General features: G+C 36.1%; 2 protein-coding genes and 3 long non-coding RNA genes across 7 annotated transcripts in view; 4 read left to right on the top strand and 1 right to left on the bottom strand.

The window, feature by feature from the left end:
* Positions 1-6,220: 6,220 nt before the first annotated feature.
* On the top strand, positions 6,221-7,089 carry LOC149596190 (uncharacterized). Its single transcript, XR_016379453.1, has 2 exons — positions 6,221-6,315; positions 6,833-7,089. It is a non-coding gene; the product is annotated as an uncharacterized LOC149596190 (long non-coding RNA).
* Positions 6,663-7,789, bottom strand: LOC149596189 (uncharacterized). The gene is made up of 2 exons (XR_016379451.1): positions 7,090-7,789; positions 6,663-7,002 (listed from the first exon to the last, which is right to left on the bottom strand). It is a non-coding gene; the product is annotated as an uncharacterized LOC149596189 (long non-coding RNA).
* A 5,876-nt stretch (positions 7,790-13,665) lies between these two features.
* On the top strand, positions 13,666-20,260 carry LOC149596188 (uncharacterized). Its single transcript, XR_016379448.1, has 5 exons — positions 13,666-13,860; positions 13,923-13,941; positions 14,003-19,239; positions 19,310-19,608; positions 19,880-20,260. It is a non-coding gene; the product is annotated as an uncharacterized LOC149596188 (long non-coding RNA).
* A 555-nt stretch (positions 20,261-20,815) lies between these two features.
* LOC149596187 (ATP-binding cassette sub-family C member 3-like) lies at positions 20,816-21,641 on the top strand. The gene is made up of 4 exons (XM_089861304.1): positions 20,816-20,860; positions 20,955-21,131; positions 21,294-21,407; positions 21,474-21,641. Exons 1-4 carry the CDS (start codon positions 20,816-20,818, stop codon positions 21,639-21,641), a joined length of 504 nt encoding a protein of 167 aa, XP_089717430.1.
* Positions 21,479-27,266, top strand: part of LOC149596186 (multidrug resistance-associated protein 1-like) — a 35,257-nt gene continuing 29,469 nt past the window's right edge. For all 3 annotated transcript variants that reach the window (XM_089861527.1, XM_089861526.1, XM_089861525.1), the window contains exons 1-2: positions 21,479-21,611; positions 21,678-21,815. In XM_089861527.1, coding sequence (XP_089717653.1) covers positions 21,790-21,815 — 26 coding nt within the window. In that variant the 5' untranslated portion in view covers positions 21,479-21,611; positions 21,678-21,789. The remainder of the gene's footprint in view (positions 21,612-21,677; positions 21,816-27,266) is intronic.

Genomic DNA, 27,266 nt, shown 5'->3' with positions numbered 1-27,266 from the left:
CTTTTGGTATGGTAATCACCTTAGCGATCTTCCAATTTTCAGGATAGGTGTTTGTTCTGAATGAGATGTTTATTATTTGAGTCAAAATTGGAGTGATTAGGATTGCTATGCCTTTTAGAAGGGAGGACGAGATTCCATCAGTACCAAAGACATTACTTTTCTTTAAATTTTTAAGATGGTTGAACACTTCATTTTCATTTACTTCGTGAAACGAGAAACTGGTAGTTGACTCAGCTTCATGAGAGATGTCTGTTTTATATATCGGTGTCGCCAATTGGTTTTTAATCAGGTATTCGTTTAGAGTCTGCGCCACCTCATGTGGATCAGAGATAACTTTTCCCTGAACATTTAGCGTAATATCTGGTTTCTTAGTATCTTTAAGGTAAGGCTTTAATATTTTCCAGATGTCTTGTTTTTTATTTGTCATTTGTGCAAGTTTTTTCTTAAGGCAATTCCGTTTTTCAACTCTTAATTTATTATTAATATAATTACGATAGAATTTAAATTCCTCGAGGGCGGGCTCTGATTTGTGTGACCTTCTCTTAGCCTTATCTCTAAAGCTTTGTCCACATTGAACTCGCGCTCGCGTGTTCGCGCCTTCGCCTATTTGCATCTTCACAACAGATCATGAAAAACATTTGCACTTCTGTTCTGATACACGCAAAAATTTTGCTTTTCCCATTCTGAGAGCCAATAAAGTTTGAGCAATCATTGCGCCATCTGCCCTTCTCCATCGACGTTGTCCAAAGAGAAAAACGAAACTCATCGCCCCAGCCCTCATCTCGTCTGTGATTGGTGCTTTTCTTGCGAAGGCGCGAAATTCTTGGCCTAGTCGCAAGAAATTTGTTTCTTCTCCAGGTGAGGACGCAAAGTAGCGAAAACCCAATGTGGACAGTAGCGCGATCTTGCAAACAACACTGTCAAAAATAAAGGTACTTTGAAGGTACTATAAAATACCTCCGCGACCTTTTTAGTACCCATGAACGTAGTCTATTAGTTGTCTCACAGTACGGGTATTAAATGATTTCGAAAGGGGTATTTTGGAAATATAAGGTATATAGTGAAACCTTTTAGAGTTTCAGCGCTTCTGGTGGTATGTTATCGTACCCTGGAACTAGAAAAGGACTTAACAGACTCCTTTAGAGGGAGTTTTTAGTTCCGGCGTGCTGATTTTAACTAACACTACTAAAGTAAAATACATGATATAATACTTCTAGCCCAAATTCTCTAACACTAACTGTTCATTTCACCAGTAGCACTAGTAATGACAGCGTAGAAGAAATCTCTGTTGGAATATTAATAATAACCATAAAGATTAGGTTCGGTAGGGTAGAATAAGGTAGTGGTTTTCTACCCGAGATTTCAATTTCAATCTCAAGTTTCCTAGCTAGTGGTTTTTCTTAAATATTTAATTACATATAATTAATATTAATTATTTTCTTTGACAGCTATGTACACTAGCATACGTTACATCATTTAAAGGCAATACAATTATGATATAAGGCATACATAGTTAATATAAAGGTTTGAATCCGAGCTTACGCCTTCAGTCGCCATTCAAAAAATTTACATGTATATGTGACCCTGAATTACCTTTACACTATAACAGTATCACACCTTCCTTAACAAGGGGGAGCTAAATGTAGTATCGGGAAATCTTGAGTGGTTGATCCCTTGCTTACTATGCGAACTCTCACGACCCCGCAAGCCTACGGCGCAGACACTTAAGGCGAGATGGAAGGCAAAATTTTACCCTCATCCCGTAAGCCCACAACAAAGACACTAAAAGTTGAGATGGAAGGAAAATATTACTCTCGTGTCTTTCCGTCTCTTTTATATCGAAGTGGTGTATTGCTTACCATGTCTGAAAATGATGAAGTTTACCAGTTTCAAATGTGGCGCAAATATTTTTGATGGCGCGAAAGTATAATTTAGACCTGTTTGTGGGTTTTATTTGACACCTAACTTGGTAGCACAAAATACCTTTAAAAGTATATTTTCGAACCTTTTTGAGTGTTAACAGGTACCCTTTTCGGTAATAAGGAGTACCTTTCACAATTTGAAAGTTTTATTCCGACCTTTGTTGAGGTTTAAATGATACCCATTACGGGATCACAAAATACCTTATAGTCCTCAAAAGTACCTTCTTCAAGAGGTATTTCAGAGTACCCTTACACAACGGTATTTTGTAGTACCTATATAGGTACGTCTGGGGATGCATTGAAAAATACCTTTAAAGGTACTAGACAGTACGGTTATTTTTTACAGTGAAGCAAAGCGAAGATGCGAACTCCCAAAATGTGTCAGTCTGGACAGGCCTTTAGGTGCATACAGTATTTAATTTCATTTGTTAACCACGGGGGTGGATTGATAAATTTCCTTTTTGTAATTATGGGCACATGTTTGTTTAATTGAGTTATTATAGCCGTTTGCAAGAGTTCGACACCGGCATTCACAATCTGGAATCTTAATTTTGCTAGTGACTCTGTTAGATCCATAACAAAGGAATCAACATCATATTTCCTGTAGTCCCGTATCTTAGCGATCGTCCTTTTTGGTTTATTGCACATCGTTTTCCGAACGCAAATGGTTAAGTTATGGTCTGATGTCCCAACTGGAATAGAGAGTTTTTGTAGGATTCTGGTGGGGTGCGAGACGTAAATGTGATCAATTAAAGTTTCTGTGGTGGTAGTTATTCTGGTCGGGTCAGTAATAATTTGTTTATAGTTTATAGTGGCTCTATTTAAATGTTTTCTTTTTGGCTCTGTAACGGTGGAAACTCAAAATTAATTTTTTTCAAAATTATTTCAAAATTTATAAACCAATTTTTATCTTTCCAATTCTAATTTTCAAATTTTAAAAAAAGTAACCAAATACACAAATACCTATTCAAACAAACTGAGGGTATTGTCCGGTCTTGGGACTCTTGAATGAGGGCATTCAAGATACCTTGACCAATCAGCCCCTTTGTATTTACCCAAGATGGGAGCGTTCCAACTGCTGCAGAGGTTGTTTGCCCCATCCCGTCCATTCGTTCCGCTAAGGTCAGCCTTTGGAACTTGCAAGAGTGACCCCTTTATCTTATTCATTCCTAACCTCTCCCCACATGTAAATAGATTTTCCCCCTTACAAAAATAACTAGAAAAACAAGGTTGCCAAACCAAATATATTTTGTATAGTATTGTTCAGTAGTTGTAGGAACACCTGCAAAAGATTATTGAACTAGAGTTCGGAATCGTCAACGTCCCCGTGACGTAGGTCGAAAAGAAAACGGTTTTTCCCATCAAGAAAGACACGTGAACCAGAGGACGCGAGGTCCCGAAAGATATTTTTTTAAAAAAAGGGAGAGTCCTTTCGGATACTTGAAGGAGGTCGGTCGAATTAATTAACTCCTCTGGTCCTAGACCCCTTTGGGCCCCACGATTTAGGGCCTCGTTTGGACGCGGTCGGAGATGGTCCGCCGCAGCCGGCAAAGGAACGAAAAGATCCGCTAAATAAATACGCGAACGCGCTCGATCTGTTTTTAAAAAGAAAAGGAGTTCGCGAGAATTTCGATATTCGCGACGAAAAATATAAGAACGTGTGCGCGAAGATATCACTAACGTGTCCCACGAAAACCATGAAAAATCTGTGCGCGGAATAACTCGCGACAAAGGGATTACGCCCCAAGAGCCGGATAAATGTCGACCACGCAACTCTCGTCAATGGATCGCCTCGGACTCGAACTTGAGTATTTGCCCGCTAATAGGGTTTTATTTATCAATTAAGTTTTTGGTATATTTCGTAATTTTTGTTAATGTCGGTTCGATTGAACCTAAACTCTTGTTAGTTTTAAGTTATTTAGCCATGACCATGGTCCACACCCTTAAGGTGTTTATACATATATTTATCAAAATCATTTCTAGTGTTAAGCGTTAATTAAATCTTTGTTAAATTTGGCAACCTAACCTATCTATTTATTTCTCTTATTCTTATATCTAAATTTAAAACAATTCCCTTACAAAATTGGGGGTCCCGTTTCCGGGATATCATGTTATATGTCGTACAAGTTTTTTTTTCTCTCTAATGCATTAACCCTGATTTATTAATTTCAAAATTTCGGAGTATCTCTAATCGCCCTGGTAACCCATGAATTTGCACGATTGTGCTTTATATATTTTGATAAGAATTTTTTTTGCCCCATGCTATAGATGCTATAGTGTGAATTGTATTTTGTTTTATTTGTTGAACCTTCCCAAGGGTTAGTTTAGAGTACTTTGTTTAATTGATAAGTGATTAGTGTTAATTTATTACCTCTCCGAGTGACGTATGTCACGGAGAGGTTCTGTAACGATCGTGTGTGTCTGTCTGTGTGTGTGTGTGTGTGTGTGTCTGTGTCTCTGTGTGTGTCTGTCACACCCCACGTGACCGCGTTCGCAGTTTGCGTATCGGAGCAAACGTGTTCCCAATTTCCGGACTGCATTGACAGTTCATGGAAATTTGGAAAATTGTGTTTGTCTCCGCTGGCTATTCTACTTGAGTTCCCACACCACCAGTTTTGGTTTTCGTCCACTCCACATGGACACTAGTTTGTACTTGCTGTCTTCCATGCACCACCATCTTCTGTTCTTCGTCTTTCGTCTATACCACATAGACACCAATCTGTAACATTGGCTTCAAACACCACCATCTACTGGTCTTTCGTCTATACCACATAGACACCAATCTTTAACATTGGCTTCAAACACCAGCATCTACTGGTCTTTCATCTAGACCACATAGACACCAACCTGAAACATTGGCTTCTGCTTCATCATCGTCTTTAGGCTTAAGATGTACGAGGCGAGCGGCTAGGGTTACGGGAAACGTCTAGCCTCCCAATGGCAGGGCTTCCACCATCGGTTCACGCGAATGCGTTTTTATCTATTATTATAATGGAAACGAATCGTATATATACCCCAAAATTTGAAGAAAGCGGGCAAGAGGGGTACCCTTCACTTTAAACGTCAATATTAGCAAAGTTTCGAAAGATAATAGGAACAACTTTATTTTAAACGATTTAACTATTTTTAAAGTTATTTACTGGCGATTAAAATAATTATTATCATTTATATTTAATTAATTATTTAATATAAACTTATTTCTATGTACTGACACAAGTGAGAGTTAATATAGAACAAGTAATGAAGATTGCATCTGAATCGAAACACTACACGCATATCAAAGTTAATATAAAGCGAGTAGGATGAAAAGATCTCTTACAAAACGATAACATTTTCTTTTTGCAGAATATTAAATGGAAATACTTAAATATTTTTCGGCATTACGATTCTTTTAGTAGTTGTGTAGCTATAAATCTCTGTTTCAACTCAATATTCCAAGAACATCTTTTGATATTAACATTTAAAATTTGGTGTTTACTTTTTAATTCATCTTTACTATATTTATTTATAGTGTAAACGTAACTTTTAACTTCATTAGATAATAAGGATGATAATACTTCATCTCTCCATACGTGTTGAAACGACTGGGTCTATGAGATAAGATAACCTAGATTTTAACCAGAATTGACCTTGTTTCATGTCCTCTTATAGGAGGTTCTAACGGTTCAGAGTGAGCCGAAAGTTAAATACACATTTAAGTGATAGGTATTAGGTCCTCAATAGAATTATTGAGGATACGCAGGAAACTATTAAACGCTTCAGACTTTACAAACGATCATGGCAATATCTCGCCGATTAGAACTATGTATTTCCGGTTTGTCTCATTGGCTGGCGGACATGTGTTTGGAAAGTAAATTCGTCTGGGCTCGGAGAGGTTTATTTTGGTTTCCCAACTTGTATCTCTTTATTTCCCGTTTTTCCCCCATCGGATGATTTTGATGTGTACAAGTATATCCTTATTGGATGTAAAATGTCGTCTGATTTACAGTACATTCGCTATGCTTTGTTTACCTCTTTAATATTTCATAAAATGAACTTCAGTATTTGTTCTTAAAAAAAGAAACATTTCCATATCTGGGTAAATAAGTTTGTAAGTAGGCCTCCTCTTGACTCGGAGAGGTAATATTTTGGTTTTCCCAACTTGTTTTTCATATGTTTTCTTGCCTATCCAAAATACTTATAAGATAAGTTGGGCCTTGTTTAAAATAACTTCTGATAATTTGTAGCTATTCCCAGAAGCGTTTGAAAAGAAAGAATTTTGAAAGTCCAACTTGAGTTCTTTGCCCGCGTCAATTAGGAAATTTTTAAGGAGCTCTTAGTATGAGAAATTCTGAAGAGAGAAATTTTTTTCCAGTGGATATTGATGATCTGTTGGTTCAATATCGTGTTAAAAGTAAATTCGCTTTGTTTACATAATCTTCTCCCGATGAAAATCACCAATGTACACAAAACAAATTAATAAAAACTCTCTAAATGACGACTAAGTACAAAATATTTATACCAGGTCAAACTAATAGCCTTATCGTTAGATGTACTTCAAACGATTTGACAAAAAATTTAGGATCAAAGCATTTAAGGTTCGACGTCTCTGGTTCAAACGACCCAATTAAGACTCTCACGTTTAACCGAAGTCGAAGCAATTCCTAGAAACCGGAGAAAGTTTATTTTATTTTTAAGAACTAATTTTTTTGTAGTTCAAATAAATGGAATTTTATAGTTAAAATAATATTAACAACAATGTTCAACATCTCGAGTCAATTAACTGTTTTTATTGTATTAATACAAGCATAATTTAATTACAAAATATCTCTTCCCAAAAGGCCACCATGGAAAAAGTTTTCTTACAACAATTAAGGACAAATATAATTCAAAATTATGATAGTTATAAGTGTTTATTATTATTTATTTAGGCCCAGAGCTGACAAGGTTGTTTTCAATGGAAATGACTACATTATTTCCTAAAAGTCGACAGCTGCTCTTTGCACCGGATTGTCTCGTTGAATATTTCTATAAACTCTAGAGCTGATAAGGTTATATTCAGTGGAAAATTTCTGATTGGAATTACTTTTAGAGACGGGGGCTGAAAATATAGAAGATTTAAGGAATGAAGGAAATTTTGTGAATTATTATTTCTTACAATACAGAATAAAAATAGTTTTATATTCACAATTTTAGTTTGGAGCCTATTATTGTATTTAATTATAAATTAGATTGTGCGCTTGATGTGTTCTCGGAGAGATTAAATGATTGAAGCTTCACTTCACTTACAATTAACTTTATAATTAATTATAAATTCTAGAACTTCTACTTCGCGTTTCATTAGATTTGATATTTCATGTCTGCTGGATTACCGAAACTAGAGTGCCCCAATTTTACCACTAACATCTATTTTATGCCAGTATAGTGTGCTAAAGAATATAGTTTTCAGTTTTCATGTTAGTTGATGCGTATAGATTAGTGGCCGGATTCAGCTGCCAAAGAAATCTCCACCTACCTCTCCTACGCTCCTTCATTGGTCAATCCAAATCAAGCTTAAGGCTTTTCCTTGGCGATGGCAGTTATGAGCAGATTTAACTTAAAGGTTGTGATTGGATGTTGATATGAGGAAGAAAACATAATCCGGTTCAGTTCAGTTTATTTTTCATGAACAATGAACTGTGGGTGTATGGTCAGTGCATAGCCTTTACACTAAATGTTTAAGTGCTTTACGTCATCTAGTTCATGAACCATAACTTAACCATATATATGTCCCACGGGCTTGGAGAATTTTTGTACTGTGCTTTATCACACTGACATGAGATTGGAAAAGCTATTTTTTACGGTATTGAAATGCAAATTTCTGGGTTGGCTTTTGGTATATGAAATGAAACTATCATGTATTAGCACGTAGTTTTCCAACATTTGGGTTTTAAACGAGTTTAATTTCAAACGTTTACGTTTTAAACACGTTCCGGTTTTATAAGGTTAACTTTTAAACGCATCCTTTTGTCAAACGTTTAGGTTTTAAACGCGTTGTTTGTCAAACGTTTAGGTTTTAAACGCATTTAGTGTAAATCGTTTAGGTTCAAAACTTCCAAGTTTTGGACATTTTATTTTTCAGAATTTTTAGGTTTTAAGGACGTAAAAGTTTCGAGTGTTTGGGATTTAAGCACTTTTGAGTTTCCGAATTTTTAGGTTTCAAACTATGTTTCTTTATTAATTTCAGACCCTCACACCTGACCTGCCTCAACTTGTATTAAATTTCAGAGAGGCACTTCAAATATTTTATGTGTAATTCACAATTTTAAAAACTAGTTAGTTTTATCTTAGGATAATATATAAAAATTCACTAAATATGATCAAACAAGTATACTCGAAATTAATTTCTATGTGTGAGTAAAGGTTAATAGTGATAATGGAAAAATTAATTGATACAAGCTAAATTGTGTATTCAATATTGATTTCTCTACACGTATTCTCTTCTAAATAATTTCATGATAAAATGTTTTCGGAAAATCTTACTTTAAATCGTATTTTTAACAATAAAAATCAGAATTTATTTTTTAAACTAACTTTTTGCCAACCCTGGCAAGGACCCTTTCTGACCTCATAAAATTGAAAATTATAGGAACTCTTGATTTTCGTGTTCGACTTCGAAGTACATGTTCGTGGTCCTTTGGGTTAGAGGTATGGTACTCGCTATGGGTCCGAGTGGTACCGGGTTCAAATCAAAGAGGGTCCCGTCTTAAAGCTTCATATTGTAAATTTAGGAGTTTATGGCTTTCGTATTTTTCTTCTCAATACGTTTTCGTGGTCCGTTGGTCTAGGTGTATGATACTCGCTTTGTTTGAGTTCAAGTGGTCCCTGGTTCTAATTTCACACAGACAATTTCTTATACCTTGAAATTCGAAATTTTAGGAGTTCTTGCTCTGTTTAAACATTCAGTAGAATATTTCACATATTCAATATTAAAACTCAACACGTACTCCCTTCTAAATAATTAATATCATAATATAATTTCGGAAAATGTAATGTGTTCTTGAAAAAGAGTAAATATGTAATTTTTTCAATTAATTTGCAGGGAATAAATCCACTAAAAAATAAATCAGTTGATTGAATTAAATAATGATTAAGAATTTAATTAATATAAAAAAGAAAAATTGCAATATCGGAACTTCAGTCAATTGATAAACGTCACACTCATTGTTTTTTTTTTCATAACTTATGTTTGAGAGCTTGAAATAAATATTTTAAGGGGCTCATTTGGAAGATTGAAAATCGCTCTATCCATAAAACACAGCCTTGAGACTCCATCATAAAATCCAGAGAAGATACGAGCGTAATTAGACAACCTCATATTTTGCATAACTAGTTTTTTCCAAAATGAAGGGAATGTTCTCCCATCGGTCTAGGGAAATAAGCTTTCACGGCCATTGGGAAAAACACAGGCTTACGAAAACAATTACATTGAAAACTTCGGATGTTTCGTTTCAATTTAAACCCATTAAACGCCAGGTTAGGCCTAAAAATTATTGAAAAAACTCGAATAGAAAATTTGACTTCATTTGCCTAAAATGGAACACCCCGAAACACGGAGATTTACTCCATCTTCTTCCATCCATAACTAATGTTTTGCTCACTAAAGGACAAGAAAAAAGACCTTAGAAGATAAGTAGATTCGTTACCTGTTTAATGATTTTGGTCCCGTAAGCGTAGATTAAAATGCGGAAAAGATACGGAAATTATTACATCAAAAAATGAATAATTGGTTCGGTTGGGTTTTTTGTTTTGGTTTTTGTAGTCTTTAGGCCCGCGAAACGAATTCGTCTGACCACTTTTGTTTTTAGCCATATCGTAGTATACGATAGGCTCTTAGTTTGACCCGAGCCGTAGTAACAGTAGTAACAGTAGTAACAGTAGTAATAGTAGTAACAGTAGTAACAGTAGTGGCCGGAGTTTTCGCTATCGTTATCGTCAGATTTTAGCTTAAAATGAACTTTATATTACCACAACCCACCCATAGGGGTAACTGGGCTCGGTTAGAAATTTAATTTTAATTAAAATTTTTTTGAGATCGCAGCCGGGATTCGAACCCGGGTCGCTCACGTAGTAGACGGAAATTCTACCACTGAGCTATAGAGACTTGATAGAAACCCCGAGTTTTTTATTATTTATTTTTATCTCTAAAATGTCAGGGTGATGTGGGGTGGGGTACCTCTTAATCTGTGGGGTCGGATACTTTTGAATTTTTATCTGTGGGGTCGGATACTTATGAATTTGTATGTTTGGGGTTTTTATATTTATTTCCTTTTTATTTATGTGCTAATTAAATAGATAACGATTTTCCCCGTTTCATGTGTTTCGTTCTCGTTCGGTAGCTATCGTCATCTATGTTATGTTTGACTGGAACGTTTAGGCGGTTAATTCAAATGTGGGTTTAGATAGAGCTAACATAGTGTTAAATGAGCGTTATGCGTTTGATCATTTTAGCATTGCTAAAGGTAATTCGAGGGGATAATCACTAAAATGCGTAATCACTATAACTAAACTTTCTCTTTCAAAAGTTTCTGGGCATAAGTCCTTGTTTGAAATTTATAAGATGCGATAAGTGTGCATCGGCATAAGTCTATGTTGTAAACTCATCGAGGGGATTATCACTAAAAACTATCTGTTCTTCGATTCGCCGGAATATTAGAATTACAGCATAAGTAAATTTATACGGTTATAATTTAATCACTGTTTAGACTTTAGAGTAGGGAATCGAGGGGCTATTCACTCTGATTTTATGCACGGTAAATCATTTAAGCATTGAAAAAGATAGCGCTATTCACTCATTAGGGTAAGGTATAGAGGGGTTATCCACTCATTAGGGTAGGGTATAGAGGGGCTATTCACTCGTACGATATGGCTACTATTACGAGCCCTTGGGCCGTCTTGTTTTACTTAATTTTGTGTTTATCTACTCGAGATGTAAATTCCCCTCCAATTATATTTTGAAGAGGTGAAGTTCAATCGAAGGCAACTTTGAATTTCGAGTTTTTTAGTTGAAAGTTTTTCTTAATATTTAAGTGCATCAGTAAATACGGAATGAAACTTCTTAATCAAATAGTTAAGATAAAAAACGTTTGATATTAGCAAGGTTTAAAATGCTTTAATATACTAAAATCTTCTGGACTAGCCAGAGAATTTGTTCTTTCCAAAAGAAAACAGATCTGAATCGTACTTAACAGTTTTGGAAAATCCGTAGGGGAGAAATATTGAAAAATGGCGGTGCCAAGGCTTATGATTGTTAGCAAAGCGCGTGTAAAAGTTGTGGCTACCTTCTATAGTAAAGATGGAATTATAAGGTCATAGGTTCGTTGTTTTAATAATACTATTTGTTTAATCAGAAAATATGAACAATTAACAGATCACCATCATGATTAATAGTAAAGACGCTGTTATATCTAAAACTATAATAAATGCTGGTGTTCAAACTGCATTTTAAAGCAATTATTCTGATAAAAGATGCTGACGAAAGTGATGATTGCGAACAAGTTACTGAATGGCATAGTCCGTCAAATAATCATTCCTTCGAATGTGGTTTTATCGGGGAAGACATTAATCAAAACAGTGTTCCAAGACCTACAATAGGAGATGCCGCTGGGAAGTACATGTACGGCTCGAACTTGGGGCTTGTAAAATATCTAAATAATGTATTTATTTTTGCGGTTGGAGCCTCCTAACCAGGAATGATTCGGTTCAATTGTGGAGAAAGAAAATATCGTGGGCTTTATTATTGGTTAGTAAATGATTTCGAGGAACCCAGGGGTCCTATAATCAACCGTGCGAACGCGGTTTTGTCGGGGAAGACAATAATCGTAAGAGTGTTCCAAGACCTAGAAGCGAAGACGCGTTCTAACGGTTAATCGTATAAGGAGCCGCTGTGGAGTACGGCTCGGACTTTGTGCTAGTCAAATACTTAAATAATGGATTAATTTTTGCGTTTCGAGCCTCCTAACCAAAGCTTTGGTTCAATTGAGGAGAAAAAAAAGCGTGGGCTTTGTTATAGGTTAGTAAATGATTTCAAGGAACCCACCGGTCCTAAAATCTCCGAGGTGTTTACAAATATTGTGTACCAGTTAGGATTTCAACTAGAATATTAAGTTTCGAAAATCAAAATTTCACTTTCAACAAGATGCTTTTTAAAGTTACGCAGTGATAATGCGGAGCGTTTCATCTTTTTCAACATTAGGTGAAAAGAAATTTTAACTCTTTTCATTTGAAAATGAGCGAAAAGAATAAATAACAGAAATAATAAGCGATCCTATATTCTCTGAGGTGATTACAAAGATGGTGGTGGACCATTTAGGATTTCAACTAGAATATTAAAGGAATGGTTCACCCATTAACTTTTTTTTGTCTCTTAGCGTCAATAGTACTTTTATAAAGACAGTGGCACTACTGAAATTAAATTATTAGCGATAGTTTTCATTTTATAATTAAAATAAAATTTTATATGGACAAAACCCTTAACCCCTATCTCTAAACTTCACTGTCGTGCTTGGCCAGACCTGCCAGATGACTGGCTGGTTTAAATAGCGTTTAGCCAATGAGATTTTAGCATTCCAAGCAGAAGAATTTAGATCGGGGTTTTTTTGAGTCTGACAATTTCGTCTTCAAGTATGTTTAGCTCTCGCTAGTCGTTTCGTTGATCAATTTGAATCAAAATTAATTGCCGAAATGCCAAGTTGTATTATAAAAGACTGTCAGAGTATTAACTCTAGGTGTCTATTAGTTTTTATTCTGTTCCGGATCACTGTAACAAGGATTATTTAAAATGTCTACCTCTTAATCTGTGGGGTCGGATACTTTTGAATTTTTATCTGTGGGGTCGGATACTTATGAATTTGTATGTTTGGGGTTTTTATATTTATTTCCTTTTTATTTATGTGCTAATTAAATAGATAACGATTTTCCCCGTTTCATGTGTTTCGTTCTCGTTCGGTAGCTATCGTCATCTATGTTATGTTTGACTGGAACGTTTAGGCGGTTAATTCAAATGTGGGTTTAGATAGAGCTAACATAGTGTTAAATGAGCGTTATGCGTTTGATCATTTTAGCATTGCTAAAGGTAATTCGAGGGGATAATCACTAAAATGCGTAATCACTATAACTAAACTTTCTCTTTCAAAAGTTTCTGGGCATAAGTCCTTGTTTGAAATTTATAAGATGCGATAAGTGTGCATCGGCATAAGTCTATGTTGTAAACTCATCGAGGGGATTATCACTAAAAACTATCTGTTCTTCGATTCGCCGGAATATTAGAATTACAGCATAAGTAAATTTATACGGTTATAATTTAATCACTGTTTAGACTTTAGAGTAGGGAATCGAGGGGCTATTCACTCTGATTTTATGCACGGTAAATCATTTAAGCATTGAAAAAGATAGCGCTATTCACTCATTAGGGTAAGGTATAGAGGGGTTATCCACTCATTAGGGTAGGGTATAGAGGGGCTATTCACTCGTACGATATGGCTACTATTACGAGCCCTTGGGCCGTCTTGTTTTACTTAATTTTGTGTTTATCTACTCGAGATGTAAATTCCCCTCCAATTATATTTTGAAGAGGTGAAGTTCAATCGAAGGCAACTTTGAATTTCGAGTTTTTTAGTTGAAAGTTTTTCTTAATATTTAAGTGCATCAGTAAATACGGAATGAAACTTCTTAATCAAATAGTTAAGATAAAAAACGTTTGATATTAGCAAGGTTTAAAATGCTTTAATATACTAAAATCTTCTGGACTAGCCAGAGAATTTGTTCTTTCCAAAAGAAAACAGATCTGAATCGTACTTAACAGTTTTGGAAAATCCGTAGGGGAGAAATATTGAAAAATGGCGGTGCCAAGGCTTATGATTGTTAGCAAAGCGCGTGTAAAAGTTGTGGCTACCTTCTATAGTAAAGATGGAATTATAAGGTCATAGGTTCGTTGTTTTAATAATACTATTTGTTTAATCAGAAAATATGAACAATTAACAGATCACCATCATGATTAATAGTAAAGACGCTGTTATATCTAAAACTATAATAAATGCTGGTGTTCAAACTGCATTTTAAAGCAATTATTCTGATAAAAGATGCTGACGAAAGTGATGATTGCGAACAAGTTACTGAATGGCATAGTCCGTCAAATAATCATTCCTTCGAATGTGGTTTTATCGGGGAAGACATTAATCAAAACAGTGTTCCAAGACCTACAATAGGAGATGCCGCTGGGAAGTACATGTACGGCTCGAACTTGGGGCTTGTAAAATATCTAAATAATGTATTTATTTTTGCGGTTGGAGCCTCCTAACCAGGAATGATTCGGTTCAATTGTGGAGAAAGAAAATATCGTGGGCTTTATTATTGGTTAGTAAATGATTTCGAGGAACCCAGGGGTCCTATAATCAACCGTGCGAACGCGGTTTTGTCGGGGAAGACAATAATCGTAAGAGTGTTCCAAGACCTAGAAGCGAAGACGCGTTCTAACGGTTAATCGTATAAGGAGCCGCTGTGGAGTACGGCTCGGACTTTGTGCTAGTCAAATACTTAAATAATGGATTAATTTTTGCGTTTCGAGCCTCCTAACCAAAGCTTTGGTTCAATTGAGGAGAAAAAAAAGCGTGGGCTTTGTTATTGGTTAGTAAATGATTTCAAGGAACCCACCGGTCCTAAAATCTCCGAGGTGTTTACAAATATTGTGTACCAGTTAGGATTTCAACTAGAATATTAAGTTTCGAAAATCAAAATTTCACTTTCAACAAGATGCTTTTTAAAGTTACGCAGTGATAATGCGGAGCGTTTCATCTTTTTCAACATTAGGTGAAAAGAAATTTTAACTCTTTTCATTTGAAAATGAGCGAAAAGAATAAATAACAGAAATAATAAGCGATCCTATATTCTCTGAGGTGATTACAAAGATGGTGGTGGACCATTTAGGATTTCAACTAGAATATTAAAGGAATGGTTCACCCATTAACTTTTTTTTGTCTCTTAGCGTCAATAGTACTTTTATAAAGACAGTGGCACTACTGAAATTAAATTATTAGCGATAGTTTTCATTTTATAATTAAAATAAAATTTTATATGGACAAAACCCTTAACCCCTATCTCTAAACTTCACTGTCGTGCTTGGCCAGACCTGCCAGATGACTGGCTGGTTTAAATAGCGTTTAGCCAATGAGATTTTAGCATTCCAAGCAGAAGAATTTAGATCGGGGTTTTTTTTGAGTCTGACAATTTCGTCTTCAAGTATGTTTAGCTCTCGCTAGTCGTTTCGTTGATCAATTTGAATCAAAATTAATTGCCGAAATGCCAAGTTGTATTATAAAAGACTGTCAGAGTATTAACTCTAGGTGTCTATTAGTTTTTATTCTGTTCCGGATCACTGTAACAAGGATTATTTAAAATGTCTAAGGATAAAACGCAGAGAAGGAAATATCGAAGGTAGATGTTCCAAACGGTACCTAGCGGGCACAATCGGCAAACCGGAAAGCCAATATTTTGAAGCGTCAACACGTGACCGGGTTCTCTGAAAGTTTTGTCTCTCTCGTCTGCTCTAGCAGATCTACTAAAACCTTGCCTATGCAGCCTATTAAACTAAATTAATGTAAACTCACATCATATATTCTTGAACTGAATGTTTGCTTTAATCAAGAATTATTCCTTTACGCTATTATTAAAATTAAATTATGATTATTAGGAACTAACCTCATTCTTGAATCTTCAACTAAATGCTCGTAACGACCGTTGACAATTCGAAAAAGAACTATACAGGCTGCATGCTTTCGAAAACTATCTCTCTTTCGTCTTTGCTTTCGCGATAATAAGATAGGTGGCGCCGTATCGCTATTTGTTTTCCGTTTGACGCACCAAAACAGTAGGTGGAGGAGAGGGGGATGGGTGAAAATTTCGGAACAACTAGAGAACATTCCCTTACTATAGAGATCTGTGTGTGCGTTTTATCCTTAGACATTTTAAATAATCCTTGACTGTAAGTACCCTTATAGTGCATCAAAATGGTTACGATTTGCCCCGATTCGTTAGGCCTTGGCTACGGCGATCTACAGGCTTGACTACGGCTCTAACAGAGTATCTCTACGGGCGCTGCCAACGTACCTTGTCGCCGGTCTAGCGCTCAACCGCGTAATAGTCGAGTTTACTTTTTAGTAGAAGCTTGTCCTATAGATACCTCGGCCAATAAGATGGACGACTGAATTAATATATTCATTGAGTTGAGAAAATTACCACTAGAGTGGCCATTCATCCTCAAGGATGTAGACCGAAATGAACTCTATCACGCGCTTGTGGCGCCATCGTGGTGGAAAAAAGGGAACTAAAAGAAAAGGCGGGAAATTTAACTAATTTCAAGAATACATGCAAAAGACGGAAATTCAAAGTTCGTTTTCGAGATGGCGACACCATCATTTGATAAACTTGCTGCCTGTCCGTCCGTCCCATTGCTTTAAAAGTTGTCCCCGGTTTCCCCATTAGGCAGGTTAACGCAAAGGCCACTCTAGTGGTAATTTTCTCAACTCAATGAATATATTAGAGTGACGTATCGCACTCTCTCTGGTTTTGCGGAAAAGCACCTTACAGGCGCTGTAAGGTCCTCAATGCAATTAGTTTTTCTGATTTTATTTAAAATATACTTAATGTAAAATTTTTTCAACTCTCGAAATCTTGGTTTTGGGTGCAATTAAAGGGATTAAAGCAAAAAAAATTTATGAGTAAACCATTCCTTTAAGTTTCGAAAATCAAAATGTCACTTTCAACAAGATAATCTTTAAAGTTACGCGGTCATAATGCGTAGCGCTTCATCTTTTTCAACATTAAGTTTCATAAAATTCCTCCTTCATGTACGTAATCGCGTTAATGACGAAAATACGGTTACTAAACGACTGACATTGCCGTCGCTAAAACTACTACTACAAGTGCGGATAGATATTCTATAGAGATAAGGAGTCGTTAATTTCCGTTTCATTTTCATTAATTTTCATAACGCTTTTTAACCAATTTTCTATACTTCTTTGAATTAGAAAGAATATACAATGAGCAGGGTTGGCAAGTTTTAAAAAATTGTTCTAAACAGCCATTAAAAACACCAATTTGTTTAAAACGTTTAAAAAAAGTTTAAAACGTGTTTTTTTATGGAGGGAAATTTCGAATTTTTAACTCTTTTTATGTAAAAAGGAGCGAAGAGAATAAATAACAGAAATAATAAGCTTCAGTCAAAGCCTTGCAACAATTCGACTGTTTCATATGTGTGTTTAATTGTTTGGAAACCCTACCAGTTGATTTATCCGTTACCAATCTGTATTGAGGAACGATATTCCAAAAATATGATTAAGGCTTTTGTCGTCTACTTAAAAACAGCAACAACGTTTCTCCAATGTGGTTTCTCTACACTGTTGGTACATTTTACTGTTTTAAAGTGACTACGCATAATCTTTAAAGCCAGGCCCTTGACATGCTAAAATTAATACGCTTAAACGGAAAACATGAAGCGCCTACAAAGTAGTAAGGGGTGGTGACGTTTCTAATGTATGATCAATTCTGACCAAGAAACTCTGAAGTACGGAATCGGAAATTCCTTAATAGTTGCGACAAAAAAGCATTTCGACATTAGAGGTTAAATGTATAAATTCACGCACCACCCTCATTTTGTATCCCTATTGAAAAATTACATTTTCCTTTTGAAAAGATCGCTTGATCTTTTTAAACAGTCAGTAGAATATTTCAAATATTCAATATTTATCTCTCAAAACGTGCTCCCTTCTAATTTTAAATCGTGTTTTAGACAATAAAAATCACAACTTTTCTTATAAACAAAATTTTTGCCAACCCTGGCAAGAACCGTTTCTTACAACTTGAACTTCTAGATTTTAGGAGCTTTTCATTTTCGTGTTTGACTTCGTAGTACATGTTAGTGGTCTGTTAGTGGGTATGGTACTCGCACTGGGTTCGAGTGGTACCGTGTTCAAATCTCAGAGAGTTTTTGATTTTAGTATTTTTCTTCTCTTTACGTTTTCGTGGTCCGTTGGTCTAGGTGTATGATACTCGCTTTGGGCTCAAGTGGTCCCTGGTTCTAATTCCACATGGACAATTTCTTATACCTTGAAATTCTAAATTAAGGAAGTTCTTGCTCTTTTTAAACAGTCAGTAGAATATTTCACATATTCAATATTATGTCTCAACACGTATTCCCTTCAAAATATTTAATATCATAAAATAAATTCGGAAAATCTAATTTGTTCTTGAAAAAGCGTAAATATGTCATTTCTTCAATTAATTTGGAGGGAATAAATCGATTAGCAGTTAAATCGCTTGATTGAATTAAATGATGATTAAGGATTAAACTAATATAAATAAAGAAAAATTGCAATATCGGAACTTCAATCAATTGATAAACGTCAATCTCATGGTTTGTTTTTTCTGTCTTGGTCCAAACGAAGACCTTTTTTTAATAAAGTACGCAGTGAAAATAAGCGCCTTGCGAGTAGTGGCTTAAATGGAGAGCCGCGATATATAATATATAGACTGCTAGATCTGGAAGAGTGATTTTAAACACGTTTAAAACTAGGTTTTTTGTGTTTTTTTACTGTTTTTTGTACTTGTTTATAAAACAGTTTAAAACAACAAATCCTGTACACAGTAAAAAACACTTTCGTTTCTTTTTAACTAAATTTTTGCCAACCTTGTTAAAATCATTGCAAAGAGTACGAAAGAAAGAAAGAAATTACATATCTACGCTTTTTCAAGAACAAGTACATTTTCCGAAAACATTTTATCGTGAAATTAATTATTTGGGAGTACATGTTTAGGGATCAATATTGAATATTTGAAATATTCTATCATGAAATGAATTATTTTGAAGGGATTTCGTGTCGATTGCCACTAACTTGTAAGCACCTTGTCGCACATAGTTTTAATTGTGGCTGGCTTGACAAATTTTCAAGTTTGCGCCAAAAAAGTTTAAATCTGTGGTAAGTTTCTGAGAAGACTGATGTTCAAGAAAATATGATAAATAACCTATTTAGCTGAAACTAATTTATAAACTAATATCGTCATCTTAAGACAAATCAACAACGTTTATCCTTTGTGGTTTCTTTTAGTAGGTGGCTCTCTGTAGCACAGGAAAAATATGATATCGGTATAAATATAACCAAAAGTAAGATAAGGTACTAGAAGTAAAGTGCCCTAGCATTGGTAATAGTGAACAAATTTGAGGATTTTATGCCGCATCCATCGCCAAGTGAAGAGTTTGGTTACCTCGATACTTTAGTCCCTTATCTTACTTCTGATATAACCTAAGGTATTAGTAAAGATGACATAAAAAGAAATACTTCTCAGTACCAATGACTTGTTGTATTCATTTCCTGCAGAAATTGTATGGGTATGCACATCATCACATTACCAGTTATGCGAAGAAGATCACACTCAACTCCGACCCCCATTCTCTATTTTCCTAATATATAAAATTTTAAAATTACCAGTGGTTCTAGTGTATGGGTCATCTTAGCCGTCACAACACACTCAGTTCGAACGGTACATGACTCTGCGGACTTGCCCGCCAACCTTAACACTATAAAACATTCTTGTACATGAATGATTATGGTTATGGCTTGACACTCGCTAGCTCCTGAAGGACCGATAACTCTGTGTAATCGGTGTACATTTGTAAGTAAGTAGTCCATTTTGGAAATTACATACAGACAATTAAAACACAGGGGTGATGCCGCCATTGAGGTCTTCTCTCTCTTGCCTAGAAGCACCGCTATAGGCAGTGAGAGTTGACTAGCCTCTAGCCTGTAGTGAACTTTGGCACAGTCTGGCGGTGACCCTTGGTGTAACGGAGAATACTCCCATGGTGGCCTCGCCCCTGTGTGTTTTCCGAAATGGTCTTTATGCGAACTAAAATGATTATGCGTATTTCATAACCGGTGTACAACTAGCACCAACAATGTAGAAAGGGGTAATGACGTTTCAAATGGAGACTGAGTTATGACCAAGAAATTCTAAAGCACGGAGAGGGAAATTGCAGTGCAATCTTTTCTTCATAGAGGCGACAATAGAAATGTAGCATTTCGATTAACGAAATTAAATGTATAAATTCGTGCAACACCCTTGTTTGGCATCCACTGTTAAATATTTACATTTTCCTTTCGAATTATGTCAAAGTTCGCTTGCTCTTTTTTGAAAGTCGGTAGAATATTTCAAATATTCAATATTAAATCCTCAACACGTACTCCCTTCAAAATAATTACTTTCATGATAAAATGTTTTCGGAAAATGTAATTTAATTAATTAAAGGCAATGGATCGATTAACAGTATAATCAGTTTAATTTAATATTGATTAAGGATTAAATGGATAAAAATAACTAAAATAATTGCAATATCTGAACTTCAGTCAAATGATAAACCTCACACATCGTTTGTTTTTTCGGCCTTGGTCCAAACCAAGACGTTTTTTATAATTCTTTACAGCCTTGACGAAGTTTTGTTTTTGTAATTTGAGATTAAATCCTATCGTATCTCACGCCATATTGAAATGGATTCTTCTATTCATTTAAGAATTAGACTATCTTAACAAGGATAAACTGTTAAAAAACTTTAACAAATATAATCCGTAATCAGAAATCCTAATCTTCCCAGCATATATTGAAATGTACAGTTCATAAACGAACGATTTTATCGCCTGAAGTCTGGCATTTTAATATTCAGCTCTACTGTAGACGCATTCGTTGTGAAGCCCACGTGTTATGCGAGCGAGACTCGATCAAGGTCTGTATGTACTGTTTTCTGCGGTTTATTGAAAAACGTTGTAAAGCCTGTTAAATGAATTGCTCTTATTCTATTATTTTAGCAAATATTTTTGTGTTAATCATTAATGGGTTTCTTAATTTTGGAGAACTTTTGCGAATCTCCATTTTGGGTATGTTACAAAATACATTACTTGACCAGAGGAATAATTATAATAATTGATGGCCTTTTTGTTTAATTACGAAATATGTTACTATTTTCAACAGGACGCCAACTTGACGTGGTACACGGATGATCCGGACTTGACTCCTTGTTTTCAAAAGACCATCCTGATCTGGGTGCCATGCGCGATACTCTGGTTGTTTCTCCCAATGGAAGTCGCGTTGATCGCAAAGTCGGAGAGGCGAAGTGTCTGTTGCTCTCATCTGTGTATTATGAAAAGAGTATGTTCTTTTCGAACAAGAATCATCGTTGTACCGCAACAAATGCACTGTACAGGATGAGCACGTTTTTGGCATAGATTATTCCTCCTCTCGGGAATAATCTTTTGAATGTCCAAAAAGTTCCTAAAGCGTTGGTACACCTACTTTTGTTTGTGTTTTCAGCTCTTGGTTTTGTTACTTGCCGCAATTAGCGTCTTAAAGTTTGGTAAACAAATATACTACGGCAATTATCAAGTCGTCGACAATTTAGCGGTCGTTCTTGAATTTGTAACTTACGTAAGACATTTTAATAAACCCTATATCTGACGATTTAAGGAAATAAATTGAACTCTCGTGTTGCAGATCTTGGCGTTATTTCTCGTAGTTTACGGCAGATGGGGTGGCACGGTATTGTCGGGAATACTGACAATATTTTGGTTCCTCTTAACAGTAACGCATACTATCACACTGAGATCCACCATCATGAAATACTATTTACAGGTAAGCGAATGTTTTATTTCCCTTTTATAGTAATATTACGGCAAATAAAATCGTGAAATATTTCAGAACGACAAAGATGACTATTTTGGGCTGGTAATTCAGTCGCTTATTTACCCTTTAGTAGTAGTTACCCTCGTATTACATGCACTGAGTGACATCTCTTCGCAGTACGGAAAACATGCGCACACAATCGAGGTCAAAATGGTAAAACTCCACATTTTTACGAGTCCGTGTTGTCATATAATGACTTAACCGATGATAACGATTTGTTCGTTTGTTTGTTTGCCTGCTACGGGTAAGGGTAAAAAGTATGAAAAGGAACTGGATAAGTTAAGATCCTCAATCAATTTCTAACTCATTTACGAAATGCAAGAAAGTGTGTTTAAAGTGGCAGTGCTTATTTTTTGTTTCCTAGGCTAATTTTAGCGAGCATAAAGCTGCGTTTACACGAGACACTTTGAAAGCGTTTGAACCGTTTTGTAAATGTTGAAATGTAACATTTTATTGTTAAACATAGAGATATTTTATGTTCAAATGCAATTATTGTATAGTTCACCGCTTTCCAAAACGGTTCAATGCGGTTTCAAAGTGTCTAGTGTGAAGGCGGTTTGATTGAAAGCCCACTAAATTTGAGACGATTAGTCGCGGTCGGGTTGCTCTAGAAATCCCATTGAATTCTTGAAAATCCTTCAATAGACTACTAAATCGATGGATGAAACTCTAAAACTTGTTAATCGAAGGGTTTTCGGTAGGATTTTCGATACTTGCGCTAATATTTTAGAAATATAAAAATGTACACTAAACGAGAAATGGCACCTTATAGTTTTGCTGACACCGTATCTCACCAATATTGAAATGGGGCAGGCATTTCTCAAGTTTATGTAGCACTCTATACTGTATAAATTTATAAGGTATATGACAGCCATTGTTTTAGCCAGCACATTGAAAACCACATAGAGTATTGCGAAATTATTTTTGCCCTGCTTGTTATGATAATTGGTTTATGTAATATAAGCTCAACACTGGTTGTGAGGAGCTCTAGTTGTTTGTTTTCTCGATTGTCGTTCTCGATTTAGCTCTCAGTAGGGTTTTAGTGCCATTTTTATGAAAAGGAAAATTTACAGCAAATAGGAAGAATTGTTCTCTCATATATCCCATGGGTAGTTTTCTGTGGCCAGGATTGAGCCTCATAATTCTAACGTGTTCTATGTGTGATTTCATTGGTTAGTAGTAACTCGCGGTCAGGCACACGCGCTCAAGGTTCGACGTGCAGGGAGAAAGACAATTCACGAGGCAGAAGTAATATAAGAAACAACCCTACGCGAGGGAAGTATACAAGCCGCCATAGGTGTAATGTTAAAACTGGCAATACATCCTCGAACCGCCAAATACCATATTCAGACACTATTACTCTCAAGTTCTCAACGTACGATAGATCTAAGTCCTAAGTTGGAAAGGGAAAGATGAAAAAGCGCTTCAAACTATTGTAGTCTGCTGACCCGTCTGTCGTAAGAAACAGAGGAATCCAGATTATGCTAATAAATATTCGAAAACAGTTATTTCGAAACGAAAATCCAGTTTGTTATGAAGCCAAGAAGATGAAAATTATGAATAGAAGATTATTATATCGAGATAGATAATGGCACCATTTTAAAATCTCTCTTTGTATTGTTAGGAAAGGTAAGGGTTTAATTCAAATTTTATGCAAACACCTATGAAAATCGCATACCCTAGTCACTACCTGTGAAATTTCAAATTATTATAGGTTGATTATCATCAAAATCTAAAAATGCGGCATGAATTACTTCTTTGTAAAAGTTTAAAATTACAATGAGATCAGAGAATGTATTCCTACGCTCTACGCGGCCCTATTTTTGAACCTTTGTTAACGGCAGTATAAGTGGTATATACAGGATGTGTCGGGAAATATTCGACCTTTTAAACTTTAGGGAGGTTTCTTATATTACTTCTGGCGAGGTCTATTTTGGCTTCTCACAGAACCTGCTTAGATAGCATGAGATAATGGCTAAATAATGAATCTTATTAGCTGTATGTATTCCTTATGTGGAACAAAAATTGAATATTTTTCAATTAGAATTCCTTAAAATGATGATTATTTTAAAATATTAAGAAATCAAGGGAAGACGAAGCTTCGTTTTGTTCACGCGTGGTTCTTTCATGGCTTACCAGGTAAATCTTTTCCCGTTCTCACATTCTAAAAAAATCCTTCGAAATTCAATATTTCAGCGTTGAATACCGTGCCACTGTGGTATTACGCATTACCAATCAAATTTGAACACATAAATTGTATTCAATTGTACACATTTACGAAATGTTCATATTCGAACTTTAATATTGATATTAAAAAATGCACACTAATGAAGAATTCAGATTAGGTAGGCCTAATTTTCCTTTAAAATGTGATTGCATAATCACTGAAACGAGAGGCGTTTTTGGCGTTCAAACGTGAGCGATTTGGCCATCAAACGAGAACAACCGTTTTTTGTTATAATAGGATTAACATTCAAACGAGAGCGTTTTTAGCGTTCAAACGAGAGCGATCTGGGTGCACTTCAAAGAACGTAATATAGTGCCTGTAAAAACGACATTAACAAATATTTTATTTTTAAACATTAACAACGACAAAAAGTTTCTTTTTATTAAACAAGTTGCCAAAACGAAAATATTACCTCTCAAAGTCAAGAGGAGGACTACTACTACAAAATTATTTACCTAGATATGGAATTTACGGAATATTAAAGCAGTATTCAAAGCATAGCAAATATACAGTAAAGCGGCCGACATTTCACTTCCAATAAGGATATGACTTGGACACATGGAAATCAGTCAACAGGGAATAAATAAGAAATGGAGAGAAAACATTTTGGAAAGATATTACCTTTATGTCTTTGTAAAGGCCAGAGAGTAAGGATGACGGTATAGAACATGTTTTACCCCCCTTCCTTCCCCCCTTCAGGGGGGGGGGTAAAACCTGTGCTATACCGTCATCCGGGGGGTTGGGGGGGAATTGATGACGTCACGTGATGGTGTTGGCAGGGGGGGAGGAATTTGGGGGGGGAATTGATGACGTCACGTGATGTTCTTAGCGGGAAATTTGAATTGTTGAGCCACCTGGTGGTGGTTTTTTTTGATGACGTCACAGCTAATTTTTGATGATGTCAAGTGGCTGGTACCTGTAGGGATAGGCTTATGCTATTGTAGGCTTAAGCTATGGTAGATCCTGAAAGATAGGCTTATGCTAGGTTATTCTAGGCTTATGCTAGTTGTAAAACAATCGGATTTTAAATCAAAAACATTTAATTAGCGTGATAATAACATACATAATTAAGTTGAATTAATAATAAATTGGTTAAATATTTAAAAAAAAACCTCCTTAAACTTGATTCAAGCCATATCTGAAGATGTTTTTTTCCTATACCGGACTAATAAAGCGCCGTTGGTAGGAAGTCGAACCCTGGAATGGAAACTCAAATGTTGTTGAAACAACACAGAGCTGGACGCATTACCACCACCAGGCAACCACACGGTTTGTTAATAAGCTCCTTTTACACTTTTTTTAGTCGCCGTATATGATTTTGAAATTGTTTAGCAATTTTCATATCGTTAATTTTTCGATTTGCGGTAAAAGCTTTTAGGAAGGCTTTCGTACTTTTCTTCTTACTTCTATGAATAAGATAGAGGGCGCTATACTGCCCGCATACGCTACTTTCTAGCCTCTGAAGATGTCGTTTACCAAAAGTCCATTTTCTGCAGTTTAAAGATAAAAATCTTCTTATACTAGGCAGAAATGGTGGCAAACCGTAGCTATCGAAATAATAGCCTACACGAGCTCCGTCTATAAAGACCGATACCCAGTGAGACCCCTTTTCATAGTGCTGATCTAAATTTATAATTAACGATGCGGGATATCTGGTAACCTTTGGTAACCTATTTGATGCGAAAACACCCAAAAAGTTGGGCGTATCTGATAAAGCGAGAATCAAGTCTACGGTGGTGGTTGCTGACATTTTAATAATCTACAATTACGTTTCTATTTTTATCGATTTGAATCATGCTTTGAAATTCGGCGTATACAATGCAGACTGCGGCTTCCGACAAAGGTTTAGCGAATCCCATGTCCAATCTTAATTGTCCTTGCTTAACGGGGTTCCAGTGGTTTGTTTCGCTAGCAGATAGGTCCGGTGTCAGATCAAAAGCGTAGAGGGTTAACCCGTTGGCAAACTCGTTGGGAGTAATATCGTTACCGTCGTCTTTATAATGAATACCCGTGTCCGCGAACAATGTTTGATAAGCTTGTATATACAAGTTTTTACCGAAATCAGGAGTCAACGGTTTCGAGGGTATTTGTTCGTTATCGAGGTACAGAGACAAAAAATTTAAATCCCAAGTTTTAAAGTTAAAGGGATTCAGAGCGTAACTGACCTTGAACGCCGCGTTGGAAACTATTCCAATAATGACGCGATTAGGCTGAGGGCCTAGATATATATTGTTAAAACTCTCGGTGCTACTTCCGGTAGAGATAGTTTTAGTTTTAAGTTCGGTGCGCGTAAAATTATATTTGGCAGTACCGTTATTAAGCGCGGCTTCATGCGCTAACAATATTTTAGGACTGAGTTTAACTTTACGTACCGCTAGTGCTGCGTCTAGTATCTTGACTTTACAGTTTTTGAGAGTGGCTGTTTCTTGGCACATTAAGGCAAACTCTTCCTTGTTGCGAGTAAACACGACTTTAAGGTCCACCCCGTTTAAGAGATATTCGGGAATATTAAACACGTCACTAAACACGGGTGTAAAAAATTCAATCACGGCCGATTTAGCAGTTTTAGCCATTCGGGCGACGAAACCTTTATTTGAAAAGTCGTCAAACTTTCCGGCTTCGTCCTTTTCCCATCCGGCCATCATGAGGTGAGATTTTTTGGCCGCGGGTCCGTAATTTGAAACAGTTTCGATAAAAGACGTGAAGGCGTAGTTTTGAGCGGCTGAAGAAACTCGGGTATTGTTCAAGAAAACATCGCAAGTTCTCCACAATGCGTGGCCAGCGTTGTTTACGAAGGCTACCACGGCGGCATCAGGAAGATCACTTCCATCTTCGTTGGTGATTTTGACTTTGTTGTAATGCATGGTGTCGGCTACATCGATGTAGCTATCTCCATTGCCCGAGATGAGGTATTCGAGGGTAGAGCTATCACCAATGGCCGCCAAGGGTTTGGCCCATACACCTTGAGCATGTTCGACACTAGTTTGAATCGGCACAGGGGCAAAAATGTCCAATTCACTCTTAAGAGCTTGGAGAGAAAACATGATTTTTTCAGGAGCTAAATATATCGCGTGGCGTCTGCTTTGAATGACGGTGATAAACTGATAGGCGTTTAACTTTGCGTCTCTTTATCTTTAATCCTGAACCTTGCTGAGCAGCAGTCATGTTCTCATAAGTTTCCTGCAATCTCTTTTTCGCGGCACTTTTCACATTCTGACCTTGCATTACGTCACCAAGAATCTTTTGTCCCGTACTAATGGCTCTAGGTGCCAGATACTTTGCACCTCTAATTAATAAGGGGCGTGCCCATCTAAATAACCCTTTCAGGGCGCTCCCAATCCCGTGACCTTTTTGGTGGGGGGTCCCGACAAATACTT

Source organism: Phalangium opilio, unplaced genomic scaffold (genome assembly GCF_054372755.1).
Source record: "Phalangium opilio isolate 3A_F unplaced genomic scaffold, DU_Popi_V2 ptg000390l_1, whole genome shotgun sequence".
NCBI lineage: Eukaryota > Metazoa > Arthropoda > Arachnida > Opiliones > Phalangiidae > Phalangium > Phalangium opilio.
The sequence above is the reverse complement of the archived record's forward strand: the minus strand, read 5'-3'. Positions and strand labels throughout refer to the sequence as shown.

Excerpts from the sequence above, each read along its gene's own strand:
- LOC149596187 (XM_089861304.1), top strand. The coding sequence starts at position 20,816 with ATGGGTTTCTTAATTTTGGAGAACTTTTGCGAATCTCCATTTTGG. Across the intron at positions 20,861-20,954 it reads TTTGCGAATCTCCATTTTGG|GACGCCAACTTGACGTGGTA; the intron begins GTATGTTACAAA and ends TATTTTCAACAG. Across the intron at positions 21,408-21,473 it reads TTCTTGAATTTGTAACTTAC|ATCTTGGCGTTATTTCTCGT; the intron begins GTAAGACATTTT and ends CTCGTGTTGCAG.